The following is a 23251-nucleotide window of genomic DNA, read 5'->3' as shown; positions in this document are numbered from 1 at the left end:
ATTATTCATATCTTCTATGCAGCAAACGCTGCTGCAGAGAAGATATGAATGGCGGCTTCAGCACCATGTGGGGGGGACAGCACTTACTGTAGCGCTGTCTCCTGCACGGCACAGGGACTGCACACGGAGACCATCCATGTGTGGTACGTGCGCTCCCACGAACACTGACATGTCTCCGTGTTTGGCACACGGAGACACGGTCCGCAAAAAATCAATGACATCTGCACAGATGCATTGATTTTTATGGGTCTACGTGTGTCAGTGTCTCCGGTACGTGAGGAAACTGTCACCTCACGTACCGGAGCCACTGACGTGTGAAACCGGCCTAAAGAACAGTCTTTCCTTTTGTATTCCTTGTGTTTGTTGCGGTCAGCGGAAGTCTCCAATGCTTTGCTCGGATCTGGGTGCCGTTCTCTGGGTTTATTACTTGGCGCTTGATGGTAAAATTAAGGGAAAACATGAAAAAGCAATAAGCGCAATAGGGTTTTAGCCGAGTGACCGTGGAGAGGTCAAAGGCTATGGTGCTCACCTGGTATGGTGGTGTGACCACTACCACTAATAGGCTTAGACTGCTGCAGACCTACAGATCGATATAAGAAAAAAAAAGAAAAAGGGTTCCTTCAGTGTCACTAGTGGATCAAGGATGAGAAGTAATTGGTATCCAGAAATGTGTTTTTTTTGTTTTTTTTAATTGTTTCTTTTTCAACGCGTTTCGAAGATCAACACCTCTTCACTAGGACAAACGATACAAAACTATAAAATGCAAAAATAATACAGAAAAAAATAAAACTGATGGAAGCCATCCGTTTTATTTTTGTATTTTTATTTTTCCTACATGGTTACTCATATATACACCTTAATGTTTATTTTAACAAAACAAGTCTTTGCTTTCTTTATTAATATTGTGCTTTTTTTTTTTTTGTTGCTTTTTCTGAAAAATCATGTTTCCGATCATATGACATTTCAAGTCTGGTGACCTAAGCGCCTTTTTAATGTTCTGTCTATTTATACCTGCATTGGGCCTCTGTTCTGCACATTGGGGTTTGTCCTGATGAAGAAGTTTTAGATTTCGACAATCCACGTTTCTGGATGCCAATTACCTCCTCATCCTTGATCCACTGGCGGCACAGAATTCATTTTCTATCCATTTTTTTGTCTGTATCAATTTGCACATCGTGTCAGATGGTGTATATATTTTTTTTGTTGTCCTGATGAAGAAGCGGGTATACTTTGAAAGCATTAGGATAATAATCCACAAAACCTCTTTGCGTGGACCTGGATTTACCATTTCAACTACCAGCAGCGCAGAACAACCACAACTCTCCTTTCCTGTGTTTTTCTATGGTCTGAGGACCGGTCGACCTTTAGCAGCTGGGTCCTTTATCATAAAAAATAGACGTGCAGATCTCTTTTTTGTTTTATAACTTAATAAAGGCCCTGCGCCGCTGAAAATGAGTTTGTCGTGTGCGGAGGACACATTTCAGCAGCAGCAGCTTTCCTGGACTGTAAACAGGGCTGCGAATGTGTCCGTACAAGTGTATATAGAGCAGTTACATTATATTATTACCTGGCAGGGAAGTAATAATGTATATAGATCACAAGGATAACCCCAATACAGATAAGTGCTGCCTTTAACCTGCCAGAAGACGTAATAAATATGTATAACGTGACGTAACGCAGAAGCCGAAGCATAATCCGACTGACGGAGACACGGGAACTTCCAGTAGCTGCTTGTATCTGACATGATGAGATCTGGTACGTTACATATTGGATATCTTTTAGGATGCCAGGAAAGTGACATGGCAGGTGAAACGTTTGGGTTCGGAGTTGACGTCTTTAGTGTTCTCTCCCGGGGGTTTGTCACGTTGGCTGCCAAATTGTAAACTTTGTACGGAATAGTGCGGGCGAGTATGCCAACGGATGAAGATACAGCGCAAGATTTATTTTATGGGTAGATCCGGAGGGTCTGAGCTCAGAGATGGTTACTCCTCCAGATAAAAGCCATATACTTAGTGCCAAGGACCAAGATGTCGCTGACCTCCCAGGATGCGATGGATGCAGTCTATGGAGCCTCGGGGCAAGGGAGACACAACCTAGCGGGTTCATGAAACTCGTACCATTAATGCGTCTCTCATTGCATGAATATTTATGGAAATTTTTTTATACTATGGCAAGGTATTTTTTGTATGTTGCACTATTGATGTGTTGTTTCATGTGTTTCATTGCAGACTTTTTGGTCTAAAAGACATCATTATCCACACCAATTGCACGGGCAGTGTCGATGAACTCATCCTCAACCAGAATCATGACTGGCCGGTCTATGTCAATCCTGGGATACTGCTTCTTCTGTACTATGCAGTGATCTCTGTACTGAAGCTGAAGACCCCTGGCACCGAAAGGGTAGGGAACAAAGATTGTATTCATATTGTGTTGGTGTATACGGTCACGGACAAGCCACGGGATCAGAAAATCTGCACCAAATCTGCCCAGTCTAAAAGTGGCCTAAAATTGACAATGCCTTGTAATCCATCAGAAGGGGGATGGAGTGGAGACGAAGGCCGCGGACCCCCAGAAGTCTGCACAAGAGGACCTGGAAATGGCAGAAGTGGAGTCGTGGACAAAGGAAAGATACAGTGCGGGCGAAGAGACAAAGGTGAGACGTGGCCTAAAAAATTATACATGCAAATAAAATATTTTGATGCCAATGAGATTTTGCACCTGGAGAACGAAGTTGAATGAATGAGCAGACCCCCCAAAATCTAAAATGGTTCCCCTTGCTTTGATCCCATTCATCAGCCCATGTTACCGCCGCAGACGAGCGAAGCCGCAGAGATCGATCCACAGGACTGCACAGTCCACGTCATCCAGTCCGAGTCCAGACACAACCCAGGTACGGATTCTTTACTGCTAAACCCTACGGATCACAGAGAATCTGTCCACATGGTGTTATGTGATATTAATAGGTTCTTGTACCCTAAGAAAAATGATACCTTTTCTGTAGGGCATGGATGTGCCAGTCATGAGAAATCTAGCGGAGACAGCATAAGCGAATTTGAGACAGAATGCACCACGATGGGCCTACAAGGTACCTAAAGGGAGGTGAATAGGCACCTACAAGTAATAATCAAGTCAGGTTTATTGAAAATCCGGCAAAGGATTTTAGGGCAGCCGCTCCCTGGACACTGGTGCCATGAGAAGTCACAGATTATAGGGCACGTACTACCTGTTATTTAGGATGCTTGAAATGCGCAGGTTTGCCTACTATGTAATCACCAGGTCCCAGAAATGGTGGTCTGACCTTGGGCTTTACAAGTGACACCTATACTTGTCGTCGTTCACATTGTGCCATTACGGTCCAGTCTGGTATCCTTGTCTGACTGGTTTAGCAAGTTTTATTTTGGTCCAATGAGGATATGTGGAATTGTGTTCACAGCAAATATTACACGAAGATCTGAAAACAAAAGTTTTGCTTTGTAGTTTTTTCTTCCGTTTTCTTCTAGTACTGCATTTTTTTGCACTCTCCCAGTATGTACCTGATTCTAATCTCATGTACATTAACTGCAACAATTTCAAGATTAATGGGGTCTTTCTGTTGTAGGTCTAATAATATTAGGAAATGTAGTATAGTTCTTCTGATTAGCTACTTCGCTAACCCCATGTGCAGGGCATTGCTGTAGCTTAGGTATCCATAGTTATGGCCACTCATATAGTGACAGTTAGTTGCTAATGCTTGTAACCATGGATCCCTTAGCTACTGCAATGCCCTGCTCATGGGGTAAGCAACATAGCGAGTCAGAAGAACTATACTACATTTCTAATTGGAGGTATTTGCTAATATTATTACACCTATTATATAACGGGATAGCATCTTGGAGATGGGAATACCCCTCTAAGTCGTTTTTTTTTTGTTTCAATAAGTTTTATTATGTTTTAAACAATAAACAGATCAGGAAAAGGTTTCCCACGCAGGGGATGATTACATAATAGTAAAACAATCAACGGTAAAATCCTGATGTAAACCAATTTTTACATACAAAGACAGGACAAAAACAGGGTGGGGAACACAATAGGGATGGGGATAATGCCATTCCACTTTATGGCAATATATTAAATTTAAGTATACATTGACCACTCAATCACATTAGTATGTATCACCGTAAAAAAAAATACAAGTAAATAGGAACTAATATGCAAATTCTTGGTGGACTGTAGGTAGGAGAGGGGATTAGCTAATGCGGCAAGGTTCAAATTGAACAAGGGAAGATCCTCCAGATTCGCACATTAAAAGACGTCATGGTGAGAGTATCAGAGCCCGAGTCAAACAAGCATTGGAGTCAAGGTCCAGCCAAGGTGACCAAATCCGAAAGAATGTATTCCAACTATCCGTCCTAGTCGCTTGAATACGTTCGTAGAGCATTATTGCATTCATTCTGTCTTTGACCAAGGATATAGAAAGCGATGAGGTCTTCCACTTGGATGCTATATGTATCTTAGTTGCCATGCATAGTAGATTAAGCAGTCTATGTGAATTTTTCGTGAGACCAGGATGCTTAGAACCCAGTAGGAAGATAATCGGATCAAGATGGACAATTCTATTAAACATTTTCTCGGCGATATTTTTTACTTCTTGCCAAAGTGCCATGACTAGGGGACAATTCCACCAGATATGCTTCATATCACCAGGACTACCACAACCTCTAAAACACACATCAGATAAATGAGGATAAATAACCTTAAGTCTAGTAGGTACTAAATATGTTCTATGAAGGACTTTAATGGAAGATTCCACCAATGAAACCTGGTGGCTACCCCTAGATATGTTATCACAACATCTGTGCCATTCCTCCAAAGTCATAGCAAATCCCAGATCCTCTTCCCATTGCATCATATATTTTAATTTCTCTTTGTCATGAGGAGCATTAATTGTAGAATATAATAAAGAGATTGTCCCCCTACCCTGGGGGTCAGAGAGACACTTTTGTTCAAAGCTAGATAAAGGGAGAGTAGTTCTATTCGCTAAATTTTGTTTGGCAAAATTAAAAATTTGGTTTAAACGGAAGGCTTCCCTAACTGGGGGATTATGTTTCTGTATAAATTCTTGCATAGTTAATAATGTATTAAATGGGGAACATAAATGTTTCAATGTAGTTATACCATTTAATATCCACCAGGAGTAAGGGCGGAGATCTAAACCTGGTCTGAACATTGGATTGCTGAATAGGTATTGTAGTGGTGTAGATTTAGATTGGAGCTCAAGTTTGAATCGTTCTTTACGCCAGAGAATTAGTGAGTGGGCAGCAAAAGGTGTTCTGATAGAGATGTCACGTGGCAGTTTCTCCGTGGTCCATAGTAAGCCTGATAGAGAATAGGGTTTTAATAAGTACGATTCTAAATAAACCCATCTTGGTTTGTTATTGGTCGAGCAGACATTGGTTAATTGAGCAATTTGAGCAGCTTTAAAATAAGCCATGAAATTAGGTAAGGACAAACCACCTCTTTTTCTGTGTATAAACATTGTCTTCTGTTTAATTCTTGGTTTTTTCCCCTGCCATATGAATTTTGAAATAATAGAGTGTATTTCCTGAAACATCCCCAAAGGTACTGGAATGGGAAGGGAGCGAAATAAATATAAAAAACGGGGAAGGGAGACCATTTTAATGGCATTAAGTCTTCCTAGCCAGGATAATGTCAATGCAGACCATCTGGCCACGTCCCTCCGAAGGCTCTGAATTAGTGGAACATAGTTCCATTTATAAAGCGTTGACTTACTGGTGGTGAGGTTTATTCCCAAGTAGGTCAGGAAGTGTTCTCTTTTGGTAAATCCAAATTGAGTGATTAAACTTGACTGCAGTTCTGCAGGGGTATTTATAAATAAAGCTTCAGACTTTTCAATATTAATCTTAAGGCCCGAAACCAATTCAAACTCACGGAGTGTTGAAAACAGATTGGGGAGGGTAGTATGAGGATTAGTAATGGTCAGTAAGAGGTCATCAGCGAAGAGACTAACCTTATATTGGTTACCGAGGCCTGAAGGACCTAATATGTTGGGGTTACTTCTAATAGCTTCAGCTAAAGGTTCCATCGCCAAAGCAAACAATGCTGGCGACAGGGGGCAACCCTGTCTAGATCCTCTCCTGATATTAATTGGAAGAGGCTGAATTGAGGGTAGTTTGAGATATGCAGTCGGATTATCATACAACAGATGTAAACTAGAAAGTAATGTCTGGGGGATACCGAATTTGGGAAGGACCTCGAAGAGATAAGTCCATGATAAGGAATCGAAGGCCTTTTCAATATCTAATGATAGCAGTAAGGTCGATTTTTGCGAATTATGAGCTGAGTGGATAATATTTAGGTTTCTTCTTATGTTATCAGGACCTTGTCTCAAGGGTATAAAACCCACCTGGTCTCCATGTATTAAAGAGGGAAGTATTTTGTTGAATCTGTCGGCAATAATTGACGTGAATATTTTGAGATCTACATTTAGAAGTGAAATGGGCCTATAGTTTTTAGTTAATAGATGGTCTTTTTTCGGTTTGGGGATCACAGCCACTTGTGCAAAGTAAAATTCGGGGGGCATCTGGGATCCAGACAGGAGAGTGTTACAGAAGTTTTTTATATGTGGCGTAAGTGCTTCCTGAAATTTTTTGTAATAGAGGGATGTAAGACCGTCAGGACCGGGTGCTTTACCCGTTTTCAAGTTTTTTATTACGAACTGTATTTCTTCATCTGTTATATTAGCTTGAATTTGTTTAGATGTAGATTCATTAATTTTCGGGAGTGTTAGAGTTTGTAAAAAGGATTGCAAAAGATGTGGGGGAGGGGGTTGTGGGGAAGAGTAAAGTTTTTGATAGTATTCATGAAATTCCTTGTAAATAATTTCGGGATGAGCTGATATTTGGCCTTTAGTATCTTTAATTGATGGAACCGTATTTAGTAATTCTTTTATTCTTAACTGACGTGCTAACATTTTACTTGGCTTGTTTGCTTGTCTATAAAAGGTGGCCCTGGTCCAGGTTAATGCCCTCTCAGTTCTATTAGTAAGTGTAGCATTTAATTGCAATTTAGTATTTTGTATCTGTTTAATTAGATAGCGGGAGGTGGCCATTTGGTTTGCCTGTTCCAGTTTCAATAGCTTACCTTCTAGTTTATTTTGAAGATCCGATCTATTCTTCTTTTTATTGGCGGCTAGTTTGATAAAAGTTCCAGTGATGAATTTTTTATGGGCTAGCCACACGTTACCAGGAGACGAGTCCTCGGTTACATTAGTTTGGAAATAGAACTTTAATTCTTCTTTTATTTGGGTGATGGTGACAGGATCTGTAATGAGAGATTCATTTAGACGCCATCTAAACAGACGTGATGTCGTAATATTAAGATTAAATACAGAGAATACGACGTCATGATCTGACCACGAGGACGGAATATGGCGGGAAAATAAAATGGATGGCATCGAATGCGCTGTGGTCAAGTGTAGGTCAATTCTTGAATATGTCTTGTGTACAGAGGAGAAGAAAGTGTAGCCCCTTGTCGAGTCATTGGTTTCCCTCCATGCATCTACCAGTCTATTCTCATTCAGCAGGTGTACGATTTTTTTCCTATCTATTTTGGATATGTCTGTTCTTCTCAGAGCGCTACTGTCTAGGAGTGGGTTCAAAGTGAAATTAAAATCACCACACCATATCAAGTGGTGGTATGGGATTGTAGATATTTTGGATAGAACTAGTTTAAATACCAAGGTTTGAGTAGTGGCGGGGAGATAGCTATTTACTACGCAAATATTTTGGCCTTGCAGAGTACCATGGATAATTATAAACCTGCCCTCTGAATCAGAATATGTGTTCTCAATCTGGAGCGGGAGACTATTTCTGATAAATATAGCCACTCCTCTAGTTTTCCGATCCCAAGAAGCTAAGTGAAAACGTGTAAAGTGAGAATCAAAATATTTGGGGCATGAGGATTTGGAGAAATGTGTTTCCTGTAGGCATATAATATCGGGTTTTTGCTTGTTATAGTCTATAAAGGCTTTTCTACGTTTCATGGGGGAATTAAACCCCCTTACATTGTGGGAAAGAACTCTACACATAACAATACAACCAATAACTGCTGAAGTATAAAGTGACCTGGGATTTCAAATCAATCTTCTTGGTAACAGGCCGTGGTCGACGTGGGCAATATCGATATAGTGAACCATTTCTGTGGAGGCACAATGGGGAGGAGACATAACAGAGGGAGACAATGACGAAAGACAAACAATAAACTATCCAGTGGGTCAAAAACCCAAATTGAATGGTGATTTGGGTCTCCATATTAACGGGGGATCCAGATATCACCAGAACTGGGCAGCATGTAAAGTACCCGACAACCTAACCCCTATATGACAATGCCCTTATAGATGAGGAAGATGGGAAAAGAGAAAAGGGAGAAGAGAAGAAAAAAAAAAAAAAAAAAAGGGGGGGGGGGAAGGGGGGGAATGTAAGAAAGGGGTGCACATTAGGGCATATGTTATTTAGCTCGGAATCTTGTATGAATACAACTCATTAAAGAAAACACATCACTTCGCAAAGGTGATAACTTATAACCTTATAGAAAGAATATGAACCTTATATTTTTAAACTGCACAGAGAACATGCTGACAAAGATGCCAACAATTTTGGGTGAAGTCAGCCTGAATGCCATCACAAGTGTGATCAGGTAACTCGGGAATTCTGGCTCCTGGTTCTTGGGGTATTTATCCATTCTTTAGTTGGACGTGGTCTCCTTTGTGGCTGAGGTGGTGCAGCTTCAAGAAGGGGAACTCCAGCGCGGTCAAGCACTTTCCTGCCGTCTTCCAAAGACCGGCAAACGAAGAGTTCATTATTATGAGAAAAAGAGAGTGCGAAGGGGAACCCCCATCTATACTTTATTTGCAAAGCCTGAAGCGCTGTTGTGACAGGTTTGAGGGCTCTCCTCCTAGCTAGTGTAGATGGCGATAAATCAGCATATAATCGCACTGAACCTGGCAGGCCTGGTAGGGATGCCAGGTCTCTTGTAGCAGCCAGTACAAGGTCTCTAGATTCTTCGTAATGCATCTTGAGAACCACATCTCTAGGGAAATCTGAGGTGCGGGGTTTGCCCAGAGCTCTATGTATTCTTGTGATGTGCAATAGGCTTGGGTCTGTGTCTGGCAGTAATGCTTTAAACAATGCAGAGGCTGTATCCTTTAATGATAAAATCGATTCAGGGAGCCCACGTATACGGATGTTACTTCTGCGGGATCTATTCTCATAATCCTCGCATTTTAATTCTAGATCTGTAATTCGCTCAGCATGGTGCTTAATAGTGTCTTTGTCCTCCTCTAATGCCTCTGCAGCGGCGTCCATTTTTTCTTCCAGGGCTGAGGTACGGTGAACTATATCCTGCAGCTGCATAGTAACAGTCTGCATGGCTGTGGAGAGCTCAGTTCTGAAAGTCTCTTGTAGTGTTTTTACTAACGCCGCTGTGGGATTAACATCTCCTGCAGCCATTGTTATTTCCTCAGGGCTGGCCCCGTCACTATGCGGTGAGGGAGAAGCCGACAGGGAGGGAGTTGCGGCGGCCATCTTGCCCACTCCACCTCCAGTCAGGAAGTCGGCTATTGTGCGGCTTACCGGCTGATTCGCAGAGCCTTTCCTTGGCATGTCAGACCGGACCAGACTCTGAAGCGGCAGCGATCAGTTCCCGGTGAGAACGGGAAGATTCCGGCGCTCTATGGGGTCTCGTCGGCAGGTCGGGTCACGGAGCTCAGCAGAGCATGTCTGGCTCCGTCAGAGTCCGCGCATGCGCCCCCCTCTAAGTCGTTTTTAAGCTGCATTTACCCCAAAATATTATCAGAATTCTTTTTCAGCCCTGGTGTTGGTGGCCATTGTTGCTGTTGTGTTGTGTCTATGGGAAGATGTGTCAGTCGTGGGGGCTTTTGTGGTTCAGGACCCCTTTTTGACCTCCTGTTGTACTAGATTTACAGGTTTTGTTACTGAGCGAATCTTCCTATGGCCGTTGTTTCCCTGCAGTCTGTTTCTTAATGGCATTTTCCACTTTCTAACTCTCTGCACATTGCTGCGACTGCCAGTGCATTTCTGAAGCAGCGAGCATTTGTCACGCTTCAGCTGGCAGAGCTGGCGGCAAATCTTGTTTTATATGGAAGAAACATCTAGTACATGATTAATATGAGTTTTCCTTCTTTACAAAGGACGCCTTTAGTTAGAGGTTTCTGGTGATGTAAAGTGCTGCAGAATTTCCACCATGTAGAATGGATGAATAAAGAAAAAATAGAAATGCCATCAATATTCGGTGTGAACTCCATTTGCCTTCAAAGCAGCATCGATTCTTCTAGGTATACTTGCCCAGTTTTTGAAGGAATTCGGTAAGCAGGTTATTCTGCTGAAGATCTGCGGTTAGTTCTCCAAGATGTTTGGATGTAGGCTTCTTGAGAGACAGGTTTTTTCAATCCAGAAAAGCAAATTAAAAGCAAAAAATGCTTTATTATGACTTCATTAAAGAAGTAGCATGGGCAGAAAAAATACTGATGCATTTTGATGCATATCTTTGATATGATTATCTGAAAACCAGACTTCTCCAAACAGTAGATACGTTGTGTCCCACTGGTTGCTGCCAGTTCTGAACTGATGGCACTGCTGGACATCTTCAGATTTCAAAGGGAAGTAAGCATGGTGTGTCTTTCATCTTGTACACTAAGTTTCCATGGCCAACCACTGTGTCTACGATACTCAACTTTGCCCATTTCTTGGTGCTTCTTCTAAAGACCTTGAACAGCACATCTTGAAATCGCAGTCCGCTTTAAAAATCTTTGCCTGGGAGACTCCTTGTTGATGCAGTATAACTACCTTATATGTTGTTGCTGTACTCAGTTCTGCAATCGTCTATAACCTGTGACATAAAACTGTCTTCCACAACCTTGCTCACCTTTTGGAGTAGAGTTTGGCTGTTCCTCACCCAGTTTTAAACCTGCTACACATCTGTTTCCATGACCTTCAACCTACATACAGAAATGATGATCATTATCACATGTTTAGTTGATCATACACCTGACGGCAATCTCACATTATACCTTACTTTATGTAAGAATTGATTATTTGATGCTGTTAAAAAGGCAAAGGGCGGTCACATTAAATATTGATGAGATTTAGATTTCTCTTTTCTTCATTTACTTTTCTAATTGTTAATAGTTTACTTGTATAATTTTGTCATCATCTTTACATTGTATGTTCTATGTCGGCATTTCATATACTTATGAATGAATATAATGATCTAAAAGAAAAAGGAAACCACAGTCTGATGTATTGTATTTTTTTTTTCCTCTCACTTTAAGCTAATCGTAAACCAAATGCCCCCAAAGAGCAGTCACCGCTTCTTTTTCTGGGGAACGTCATCCTCAACCAGAGCTATATATGTGCGTTGATTGCCATGATGGTAAGTGATGGTTATAAAAGATTCATATAGCTCAGTCACTACTATCATTCATTCTGTAAGTGCCCAAATAATAAAAGCTGTGGGAAAATGACTTTTACTTGTTAGTGTTTATCTTTAGTTAATACTATTTCAGTCTGCAATCTTCATTCCATCCATTATTTTTAAGACCCCTGATTTGCACATTGATTCAAGTTTTAGATGTTTAGCTTATGGGAGAGTGTCTCTCCCAGTAATATAGGCTGGATTTGAGATCTGTGTGCCTCTCTCAGTAATATAGGCTGGATGTGAGGTCTGTGTCTCTCTCAGTAATATAGGCTGGATGTGAGATCTGTGTGCCTCTCTCAGTAATATAGGCTGGATGTGAGATCTGTGTGTCTCTTCCAGTAATATAGGCTGGATGTGAGATCTGTGTGTCTCTCCCAGTAATATAGGCTGGATGTGAGGTCTGTGTGTCTCTCCCAGTAATATAGGCTGGATGTGAGGTCTATGTCTCTCCCAGTAATATAGGCTGGATGTGAGATCTGTGTGTCTCTCCCAGTAATATAGGCTGGATGTGAGATCTGTGTGTCTCTCCCAGTAATATAGGCTGGATGTGAGGTCTGTGTGTCTCTCCCAGTAATATAGGCTGGATGTGAGGTCTATGTCTCTCCCAGTAATATAGGCTGGATGTGAGATCTGTGTGTCTCTCCCAGTAATATAGACTGGATGTAAGATCTGTGTGTCTCTCTCAGTAATATATCCTGGATGTGAGATCTGTGTGTCTCTCTCAGTAATATATCCTGGATGTGAGATCTGTGTGCCTCTCTCAGTAATATAGGCTGGATGTGAGATCTGTGTTTATCCAGGTGCTGCTGTCTCCATTACCTCCTATATTAGCACAGCTCCTTATCTGTAGCCTGTTTCTCTGCCTTTACATACACAGTAGTTAACTTTTGGGGTGTACAACCCCGTCCTGCTAACACTAACACTGAGAGAAAGGAGTGTAGAGCAGAAAGTCAGGTTTTTCTTTTTCCTTAGAGAGTACTTGGGCTGTGTTGGGAATTGCAGTTGAGGCCCATTTACCTGACACATGGACAGGACAGATGCTGTTTCTTGAAGAAAAATATATACCTACCCCTTTGTAATCCTGGACAAGAACTTTAAACGGAACCCGTTACCAGGTTTTCCCAAAATAAACCTTTTAGCCATCCAAATTCCAGGACTTAGTTGATTAAAACTATTGACACACTACCATAACATATCAAAGGTTTCCTCACTTTTTTGACAATTTGGCTTAAGCCTCTACACCCAAAGCTCTCATAATCTCGCTTATAATATTTTTGTTTTTAAATCTTGCCGCTTTTGTAATCCTGGAAAATGCATGAAATTGTTTTGTTTTTATACCTGGAGTCTTTGGTAATTTAAACACACATGAGAAATTCAGAACAGATTTATTGGAGGAGGGAAAGAATTGCTGTAAATACCTTTATGGTGTAACTCTTGCTCCATAAACCGCAGACATGGGGCTGCGTATAGTTTACGGGCCAGCAGGGCTGCTTCCCCCACTGTAAAAAGGGCTTTTGCCACATGTATACAGTAGACCTATGACGTCTCATACACCTTCTCAGGTGACCGAATTGCCTTTCCGAGTACAAAAATATAATTTTAATTTAAAATTTGTTCCCAGGTGATTGAAGGTGTTAATATTATCCAGTGTCATGGGGCAAAATTTGGGATGTCGGCACCAGTTTAGCTTCTTACCCCCATTGGGTACACTTTTTACAATCACTATGATGCTCCTGAGCTTGTTTCATTTTTAATGTCCCCTTCTCATACACATTTACATACATCAGTCCCCTTAAAGGGTACATGTCGGCATGTTTTTACATATAGAAGTAGTGGTATAGCTGCATAGGTGCGCATCTCCTAATAAAAATGATACCTTTTTAGTAGCGATCCGATGTGCCAGTCATGAGAAACTTAGCCTAGAAGTTTTATGCCGATCAGGCTGGAAGTGCTCTGGGGGTGTGGATGAAGCTGTCTGGGAGGGGCACTCCTTTACACCAATTTGCATAAAGCTTTTATATTAGATTTCTGAAGACTGGCACATCGGATTTCTACAAGTCAGGTATCATTTTTATTGGCTGCCAAGCGCCTATACAGCCATACCATTACTTCATGTAAAAAAAACATAACATAAATAATGTAAACTTTAAAATGGAGTTAAACAAAAAAAACTACATAGTCTTAGGTACATAAGAGAATGTGGTGCTGGATTAGAGTTTTTTTTCGGAAAAGACAAGGAGCGGCTTTACGACTTTAGCGTCTCGGAAGCATTTCACTTCTAGGTATTTCTTACAGAGTGATGCCAAATTTCACAGGCAGTAGCCATGCGGTGCCAGGGCTGCGAAGAAAGAGCAGAAGAGCTCTTGACATGGCGTGGTAATGGAAATTATAGTGTAATGTTGGGAGAGGAATATTCTTTGGCTTCCTGGAGCTGGCACCTGGCAGAGCGGCTGATCCCTTGTTGATAACTGCTTCTGGGCAAACAAGCGTTGCCATGTAAAGTTCATTATATTCTGCCCCGTGAGGCATCTTCATCCCTCTTCTCTGAGCTATTCCACGATTTGGTGAAGGAACTTTTTTCTGCTGATTTATGTACATTTCATTAATTAGGTTTTAAATCTTTTTTTTTTTTCTGCAAAAAGTCCTTACCATGACGGATCTGCTGTATCATGTATCATGGTTTTTAATAGAATTCCGCTTCATACCGTTCCTCCGATAATCCTCCTGGAAATGTATGGGCCTTTGTAGCATTCTAAGTCCTATCAGAACATCCAACTTGTCCCCTCTACCCCATTATGTAGTAATGTCCCCGATCTTAGGCTCCTTCCTAGGCCCATCCTGGAAAAATGTCCCCTCCATCCTGGAAAAATGTGCCCTCCATCCTGGTATATATGTCTCCTCCATCCTGGTATACATCTACCTCCATACTGGTATATATGTCCCCTCCATCCTAGTATATATGTCTCCCTCCATCCTGGTATATATGTCTCCCTCCATCCTGGTATATATATGTCTCCCTCTATCCTGGTATACACTGTGTTCCAAATTATTATGCACAAAGAGTTTAGGAGTGATAAGGTTTAAATTTTTTTGTTTGTCATTTAAACTCATTGATGGTGATGTGTGTCAGGGCTCTTTATATCACTGAAAGCAATTGCAGATACCTGTGCAAATTAGTTTAGCAGGTGTGTCCAAATAAAGGCAAGACTACTTAAGAAGGCTGTTCCTGTTGTGAATTCTGCTCTTGGGCTCCCTCCGGTGGCTGTAAGTGGCACTATTATGAGTTCTGTTCTTGGGCTCCCTCCGGTGGTTATAAGTGGTACGGCTGCTCCTTGGATTTAGCAGTCAGCAGCTGCTTCCACTGATTGTCTATTCGGGCTCGGCTATTTAGCCTGGCTCTATCCTTCAGTTAGTGCCAGTTGTCAATGTTCCTGGTTGGATTCACATCTCTGCTTGGATTTCTCTGCTATTCTGACCAGATCATCAAAGATAAGTCCTGGCTTGGTTCTTTGCAGTCCATATGTTGTGGACTTAATAGTTCAGTACATTCTATGTTTTTTCTAGTACAGCTTGTCAGTATGGATTTATTCAGTTAAGCTGGAAGCTCTGGAGAAGCAGATTTATCCTCCACACCTTTAGTCAGGTGGTGGAGATTTTTGTAAACTCTGTGGTGGATTTTTCTAGTTTTTTAATACTGACCGCACAGTATTCTGTCCTGTCCTATCTATCTAGCTAGATTGGCCTCCTTTGCTATATCCTGGTTTCATTCTGTGTATGTCATTTCCCTCTCCACTCACAGTCAATATTTGTGGGGGGCTGTCTATCCTTTGGGGATTTTCTCTGAGGCAAGATAGCTTTCCTGATTCTATCTTTAGGGGTATTTAGTCCTCCGGCTGTGACGAGGTGTCTAGGGAGTGACAGGAACATCCCACGGCTACTTCTAGTGTTGTGTTAAGTTCAGGGTCTGCGGTCAGTAAAGGTACCACCTCCTCCAGAGCACGTCCCATGTTGCTCCTAAACCACCAGTTCATAACATGTTCCACATTATTAAGCACCCAGCATTTTTTGCCAAAATGGGAAAGAAAAAGGATGTGTCGGCTGCTGAGAAGCAACAAATTGTGGAGTATTTAGGTCAAGGCATGACTACAATCATCATTGCCAAGACACTTCATCATGATCATCGCGCAATCAAGAAGTATGTAGCTGATTCCCAGCACACACGTGTGCGTGCTGATAAGGAAAAATTGAGGACTCTTTCCAACAGGCAATTGCGTAAGGTTAAAAGAGCAGCTGCAAAAATGCCTTTTCATAGCAGCAGACAAGTTTTTGAAGCTGCTGGTGCCTCCAACGTCCCCGAACAACAAGATGCAGGGTCCTTCAGAGGTTTGCAGCTGTACGTAAGCCATCCTGTCGACCACCTCTATCCACTGCCCACAAGCAGAAACGGCTCCAGTGGGCCAAACGATACGTGAAGACTGACTTCCAAACTGTTTTGTTCACCGATGAGTGTCGTGCAACACTTGATGGTCCAGATGGATGGAGTGGAGGATGGCTGTTTGATGGACACCCCAGAAAACACGGCTAAGGCGCCAACAAGGAGGAGGTGGAGTAATGTTTTGGGCTGGAATCATGGGGAGAGAGATTGTCGGCCCCTTTATGATCCCTGAAGGGGTAAAGATGAACTCCATAATCTATGTTGAGTTTCTAAAACAACACTTCCTGCCATGGTTCAAGAGGAAGAACGTGCTTTCCGCAGCAAGATCATTTTCATGCATGATAATGCACCGTCTCATGCTGCAAAAAACACATCTGCATCTCTGGCTGCTATGGGCATAAAAGAAGCCAAACTTATGGTGTGGCCACCATCTTCCCCTGACCTCAACCCCATTGAGAACCTCTGGAGCATCATCAAAAAGAGTGTCTATGATGGCGGGAGGCAGTTCACATCTAAGCAACAACTCTGGGAGGGTATTCTGTCCACATGCAAAACAATTGAAGCAGAAACCATCCAAAAACTGACAAATTCAATGGACGAGAGAGTTCAGAAGCTTCTTTCGAACAAGGGGTCCCATGTGCAAATGTAACATCACCTAGAATAAAGTTTTCACTTGAAAACTGTTTGATTTCATTTTGTAATAAGCTGATAATGCTTATAACTTCACAATTGACCATTTTTTTTGTTCAAATTAAAAAAAAAAAAGGTTGAAAACTCTGCTGTGCATAATAATTTGGAACATGCATTTTGAGTGTTTCTTTTTTTTTAAAAGATACTGTTTTCATAGGCAGTTTGTTCCAAAACATTGCAATTATACTAGAATAGTAGATGACTGGAAAATAACAATGACTGCAATTCAGATAGGTAATTTAGAGAAAATATGAGGAAATATTATTTGCATAATAATTTGGAACACAGTGTATATATGTCTCCCTCCATCCTGGTATATATATGTCTCCCTCCATCCTGGAAAAATGTCCCCTCCATCCTGGTATATATGTCTCCTCCATACTGGTATATATGTCTCCCTCCATACTGGTATATATATCCCCTCCATTCTGGTATATATGTCTCCCTCCATCCTGGTATGTATGTCTCCCTTCATCCTGGTATATATGTCTCCCTCCATCCTGGTATATATGTCTCCCTCCATCCTGGTATATATGTCTCCCTCCATCCTGGTATATATGTCTCCCTCCATCCTGGTATATATGTCTCCCTCCATCCTGGTATATGTCTCCCTCCATCCTGGTATACATCTACCTCCATCCTGGTATATATATGTCTCCCTCCATCCTGGTATATATATGTCTCCCTCCATCCTGGTATATATATGTCTCCCTCCATCCTGGTATATATATGTCTCCCTCCATCTTGGTATATATGTCTCCCTCCATCCTGGTGTATATATATGTCTCCCTCCATCCTGGTATGTATGTCTCCCTCCATCCTGGTATGTATGTCTCCCTCCATCCTGGTATGTATGTCTCCCTCCATCCTGGTATGTATGTCTCCCTCCATCCTGGTGTATATATATGTCTCCCTCCATCCTGGTATGTATGTCTCCCTCCATCCTGGTATGTATGTCTCCCTCCATCCTGGTATGTATGTCTCCCTCCATCCTGGTATGTATGTCTCCCTCCATCCTGGTATGTATGTCTCCCTCCATCCTGGTAAGTATGTCTCCCTCCATCCTGGTACGTATGTCTCCCTCCATCCTGGTATACCCCCCGGTGGGTCCCTGCACCACAATACACTCCAGCTGTATGTTGCATCCGAGGAGAGTGTACAGTTTTGGGCTTGACGATGCTGCTTTTCCAAACTGTCAATCAAGCATCCGCCCCGCCCCCTAGAGGCAGAGAGGCATAGGAGCGGTGCGCTCCTGCAGAACATCCCTTCAAATAAGAAAATCGTGAGTCTATGAACTTTTTGTTTTCCCACGTAGGCAATTATTTGGGCTGTATGATATCTTGTAGAGTTTTTTCCTCCCGGCATGAGTCCTAAAAATGTTATTTTACGATGACCCCATAAATCGTATTTTCTATGTCCCGTCAGCTTCTCCTCACTCTCACCACATTTCATGTATTAATAACTTTTATAAGACAAGTCCCATCCATATAAAATGGAATCAAAACCTTCTGATGTTTATCGTAAAGTTTTTAAGTGTTCTGCAGATTCTCGGCTCCGTTAATATATATATATTTTTTTTGAGACCACTTAATTTTTTTTGGGATGGTAAATTAACTTTTAACGTGCTATAAATACATTTTGTTTTTTGGACACCAGTCACCGGAGGGAAGATTTAAAGGCACGACGTTAAATAATGTCCCACACAATAGCAGCTGGCAGATGTGACGCTGGCATTTATTTATTTATTTGTAATAAAATTTGGCAGCAACCCCAGAAAATTATTAGTCAGCGGAGGACTTTGCACGTGTAGAATTGCCTCCGAGAAACTTCAGAGGGGTGAAAAAACCCCCCCAATCTGCCGACCAATGGGAAGCAGCTGTTGGTGTGACATCACTTGGAATGTTGGTGGTGTAGGCGGCGGAGTGTGCGCGGCCCCGACTGTGCTCTGCACAAGTGCTGCTCTGTCACATCGGCAATGACTGATGTCTTTTGGGAAAGGTCTGCAGAGCAACTGCTCCCCCCGGCGTTAGGACCTCGTGAACCGCTCGCCGTCAGTTCTCCATTGCTTCCAGCTGACTAATATATGATTTATTTCACATTTTTAATGTTTGTTCCAAATATTGTTTACTCCCATTGTGCCTAATTACAAGCAGACTGATGGCGTGCATATTTTCTGTATAATATACAATTACTATAAATAATACCATATATGACTTGGTTTTCTGGAGTGTGGTCAGCTTCTTCTCTAGTGCCCTCTCAGTCAGTACATGTAAAGTAGCTATGTATGGTATTTTTATTCATTTTTTTATTTATGATTTCTTTGTAACCCCTCCAGGTATGGAGCATCACTTATCACAGCTGGCTGACATTTGTTCTGCTGCTTTGGGCCTGTCTCATCTGGATGGTGCGCAGCCGGCGGCAGTTTGCCATGTTGTGTTCTCCCTTCATCCTCCTCTATGCGCTGACGCTCTGCAGTTTGCAGTACGTCTGGAGCATGGACCTAGAAAAGGAGCTACCCAAGCAGCTGGGGTTCATGAGACTTTCACAGCTTGGACTTGCTCGGGCCCCTTACCCCTGCCTCAACCTGGGAGCTATGGTCAGTACCTTTGTTGCAGTGTACGGATTTTTTTTATCATACGCAGCTTTAGCAGAAAAGTATAGCTGGCCAAAACCTTCATGGTTTAACCATACCTCCCAACTTTTGAAGATGGGAAAGAGGGACAAAGTTTGCGGCGCGCTTTGCGCGCCGCGGCAAATTTTAGGCCACGCCTCTGACCACACCCATTCATAATTAGTCACACCCATATCCACGTCCCAAGCACACCCATTTAGCACTGCTGATCACACTGTTTCATATACAATAGTTATAAACAAAAAAATATGGCCACACAGTGCTCCATACTGTATAATGACCACACATGATGCCCCATACTGTATAATGGCCACACATGACGCTCCATACTGTATAATGAACACACATGACGCTCCATACTGTATAATGACCGCATGCATACTGTATAATGGCCGCACATGATGCTCCATACTGTATAATGGCCGCACATGATGCTCCATACTGTATAATGACCGCACATGATGCTCCATACTGTATAATGACCGCATGCATACTGTATAATGGCCGCACATGATGCTCCATACTGTATAATGAACGCACATGATGCTCCATACTGTATAATGACCGCACATGATGCTCCATATTGTATAATGACCGCACATGATGCTCCATACTGTATACTGGCTGCACATGATGCTCCATACTGTATAATGAACACACATGATGCTCCATACTGTATAATGGCCACACATGATGCTCCATATTGTATAATGACCGCACATGATGCTCCATACTGTATAATGACCGCACATGATGCTCCATACTGTATACTGGCCGCACATGATGCTCCATACTGTATAATGACCGCACATGATGCTCCATACTGTATAATGACTGCACATGATGCTCCATACTGTATAATGGCCGCACATGATGCTCCATACTGTATAATGACCGCACATGATGCTCCATACTGTATAATGACCGCACATGATGCTCCATACTGTATACTGGCCGCACATGATGCTCCATACTGTATAATGACCGCACATGATGCTCCATATTGTATAATGACCGCACATGATGCTCCATACTGTATACTGGCTGCACATGATGCTCCATACTGTATAATGACTGCACATGATGCTCCATATTGTATAATGACCACACATGATGCTCCATACTGTATACTGGCTGCACATGATGCTCCATATTGTATAATGACCGCACATGATGCTCCATACTGTATAATGACTGCACATGATGCTCCATACTGTATAATGACCCCACATGATGCTCCATACTGTATTATGGCCACAGTTCTCCATACTGTATAATGACATACAGGCACGCAGCTCACACACATGCAGCATCACACACACAGTATCACACATACACACGCAGCATCACAAACGCAGCTCACAAACACATGCAGCTTTGACACAAATGCATCACACATGCAGCCATCACACACACACAGCCATCACACACACACGCAGTCATCACACACACACGCAGCCATCACACACACACGCAGTCATCACACACACACGCAGTCATCACACACACGCAGCCATCACACACACGCAGCCATCACACACACACACGCAGCCATCACACACACATGCAGCCATCACACACACACACGCAGCCATCACACACACACACGCAGCCATCTCACACACACGCAGCCATCTCACACACACGCAGCCATCACACACACACGCAGCCATCACACACACACACGCAGCCATCACACACACACACACACACGCAGCCATCACACACATGCAGCCATCACACACACACACGCAGCCATCACACACACACAGCCATCACACACACACACACACACCCAGCCATCACACACACACACACCCAGCCATCACACACACACACTCAGCCATCACACACACACACTCAGCCATCACACACACACACCCAGCCATCACACACACACACACCCAGCCATCACACACACACACCCAGCCATCACACACACACACACACCCAGCCATCACACACACACACAGCCATCACACACACCAGATACCTCATACACACATGACACACACACAAATGCAGCATCACACATCTCACACACACACACACATCACACACACATCACACACACACAATCTCCTCTGTGGTGCAGGGGCGGCTGATCTGGCCATGTGCACTGCAGCTCTTCAGTTTCTCCGGCTGCTCACAGCTCTGCACTGTCCCGGCACCTCCCCCGTCTCTCCTTCTCTGCCGGGATAGCAGCTAAGAGCAGGAGAAGCCAGAGCTCCGTGCACACACAGGAGGAAGTGAGTCGCTGACCTCTCATCTTGATCGCTGCTGGCTCTCTTCCTCAGCGTGGCAGCGCCGCACACACAGGGGGCGGGGGGGGGGTAGAGGGGGCGGGATCGGTCGGGAGGAGACCCAGCATGTATAAGAAAAAAAAAACAGCCACAAACCTAAGCTACTCAGGTGCCGCCCCCTGCATTGTCCCTGCCCTAGGCACGGGACATTAGTGTCCCGCCCGGGATCCCGGGGCTGGCTGTCAAAATCAGGACAGTCCCGCGGGATCCGGGACGGTTGGGAGGTATGGTTTAACCCCCCCACCCCATACACTTAACCTGATGGAGCGTACATGTGTTCTGAATGAGGATAGCATAAACCTTTTCCAGACATCTATTGTGAAAGCAAAGAACTGGGCATGTCGAAAAGCAATATGCCTAATCCTTCTTAAGCTGGTCATACACATGTCAGCCGAATATGAGCTGTCTCTCAATATGAACACTTGGCTCTCCAGTTTTTAACAGAGTGTGGACTGCCAATGGTTTATCAACCCTGAAAACACAAGATCGGGCGTTGAAACTCCCACAGCAGTGAGTTGGGAGACCCCCATAAACATCAGATTCAGTGGCTTTTATCTGGTGTGTATGGAGAGCTCTACCCCCCACATCTGTCGTGAGTGGAGAGCACATATAGATGGTTATCTGACGCCTTAAGAAAAGTGGTAATTGTACGTATAATGAGAGAGCCAGGCAGGTATCACCATTCCATGATGTTCTCCATACTTTTCCCTGCAGCTTCTTTATACTTTGACTTTCTGGCTCCTACTCCATCAATTTGTCACTGAGCAACTCCTTAAACGAAAGAGGGTGACAGCTGCTCTGGTGGAGGTGACCGTGCCGGAATCCGGTGAGTCGTACGCAGTCCGCTTCCTTCCTTGTCTTCCGTCTATCCTTGTTAGCAGAAATTTAGAGCATAATGCCTCTGTTCTTACAGGTCAGCCCACGGAAAGGAACCTGCTGAAATGTTTTGGGGCGCAGGTGATGAGCTTCTACGCCAAGTACTGGATCTACGTCTGCGGAGGGATGTTCATCATGGTCAGCTTCGCTGGACGCCTTGTGGTTTATAAAATTGTCTACATGTTCCTCTTCCTTCTCTGCCTGATCATCTTCCAGGTGAGAGCAGAAATGAAGAAACGTGGTCCTGATTATCTGGTTTATTGTAGAATTTATTCTCTGGCGCCATCATATCTGCACAAAGTGACTTTGTACATCAGGGCCAGACTGGCCATCTGGCAAATGCCAGATGGGCCTGTCTGGTCACGGGTTGCCTTGTCTGCTACGTTGTTAACAGAATCCGTGTTCTCAAGACACCCATACTGTTAAAGAGTTGTGATGGAGCACAAAGTCGCTGACTCCGTCACTTACCCCAGCAGGCCACGGTATCATTAGAAATATTGGTCTTGTAGAAAATCTTCCTTTCCTTCATCCAGGGTAATATTAGTAATATATCCCATCTGGTTCAAGGGGACGGGGACAACATGGGCCTGTGTGATTTCTAATTCCAGGACTGAATTTCAGCCCCAGTCCGTACCTGGTGGAAAATGATTGTCCTTGGTTAGATTTGAAACCATAAACCGAGCAATGGAAACCTACAATGCTAGCCTGTCAGAATAATGTTTATTATTGCATATATTACAACTACTATGTAATACTGTTTATTGGTGCATAAGTCTTTGTCTCCAACAATAGTGTTATATTGTCAAAAATACATAGTCTAGA

At 43.0% G+C, this 23251-nt stretch overlaps 1 protein-coding gene across 6 annotated transcripts in view; it reads left to right on the top strand.

Annotated features, from left to right (window-relative positions):
• PIEZO1 (piezo type mechanosensitive ion channel component 1 (Er blood group)) overlaps window positions 1-23251 on the top strand; it is a 175283-nt gene that overhangs the window by 97858 nt on the left and 54174 nt on the right. For 5 of the 6 annotated variants that reach the window (XM_077288416.1, XM_077288418.1, XM_077288417.1 and 2 more), the window contains exons 8-15: window positions 2229-2400; window positions 2534-2653; window positions 2797-2890; window positions 3002-3085; window positions 11348-11448; window positions 18954-19214; window positions 22268-22379; window positions 22467-22645. In XM_077288416.1, coding sequence (XP_077144531.1) covers window positions 2229-2400; window positions 2534-2653; window positions 2797-2890; window positions 3002-3085; window positions 11348-11448; window positions 18954-19214; window positions 22268-22379; window positions 22467-22645 — 1123 coding nt within the window. The remainder of the gene's footprint in view (window positions 1-2228; window positions 2401-2533; window positions 2654-2796; window positions 2891-3001; window positions 3086-11347; window positions 11449-18953; window positions 19215-22267; window positions 22380-22466; window positions 22646-23251) is intronic. The other variant, XM_077288419.1, reaches the window with a different exon arrangement.

This window comes from Ranitomeya variabilis, chromosome 2, assembly GCF_051348905.1.
Source record: "Ranitomeya variabilis isolate aRanVar5 chromosome 2, aRanVar5.hap1, whole genome shotgun sequence".
NCBI lineage: Eukaryota > Metazoa > Chordata > Amphibia > Anura > Dendrobatidae > Ranitomeya > Ranitomeya variabilis.
Note: the sequence above shows the minus strand (reverse complement) of the source record. Positions and strands in the feature narration are given on the sequence as shown.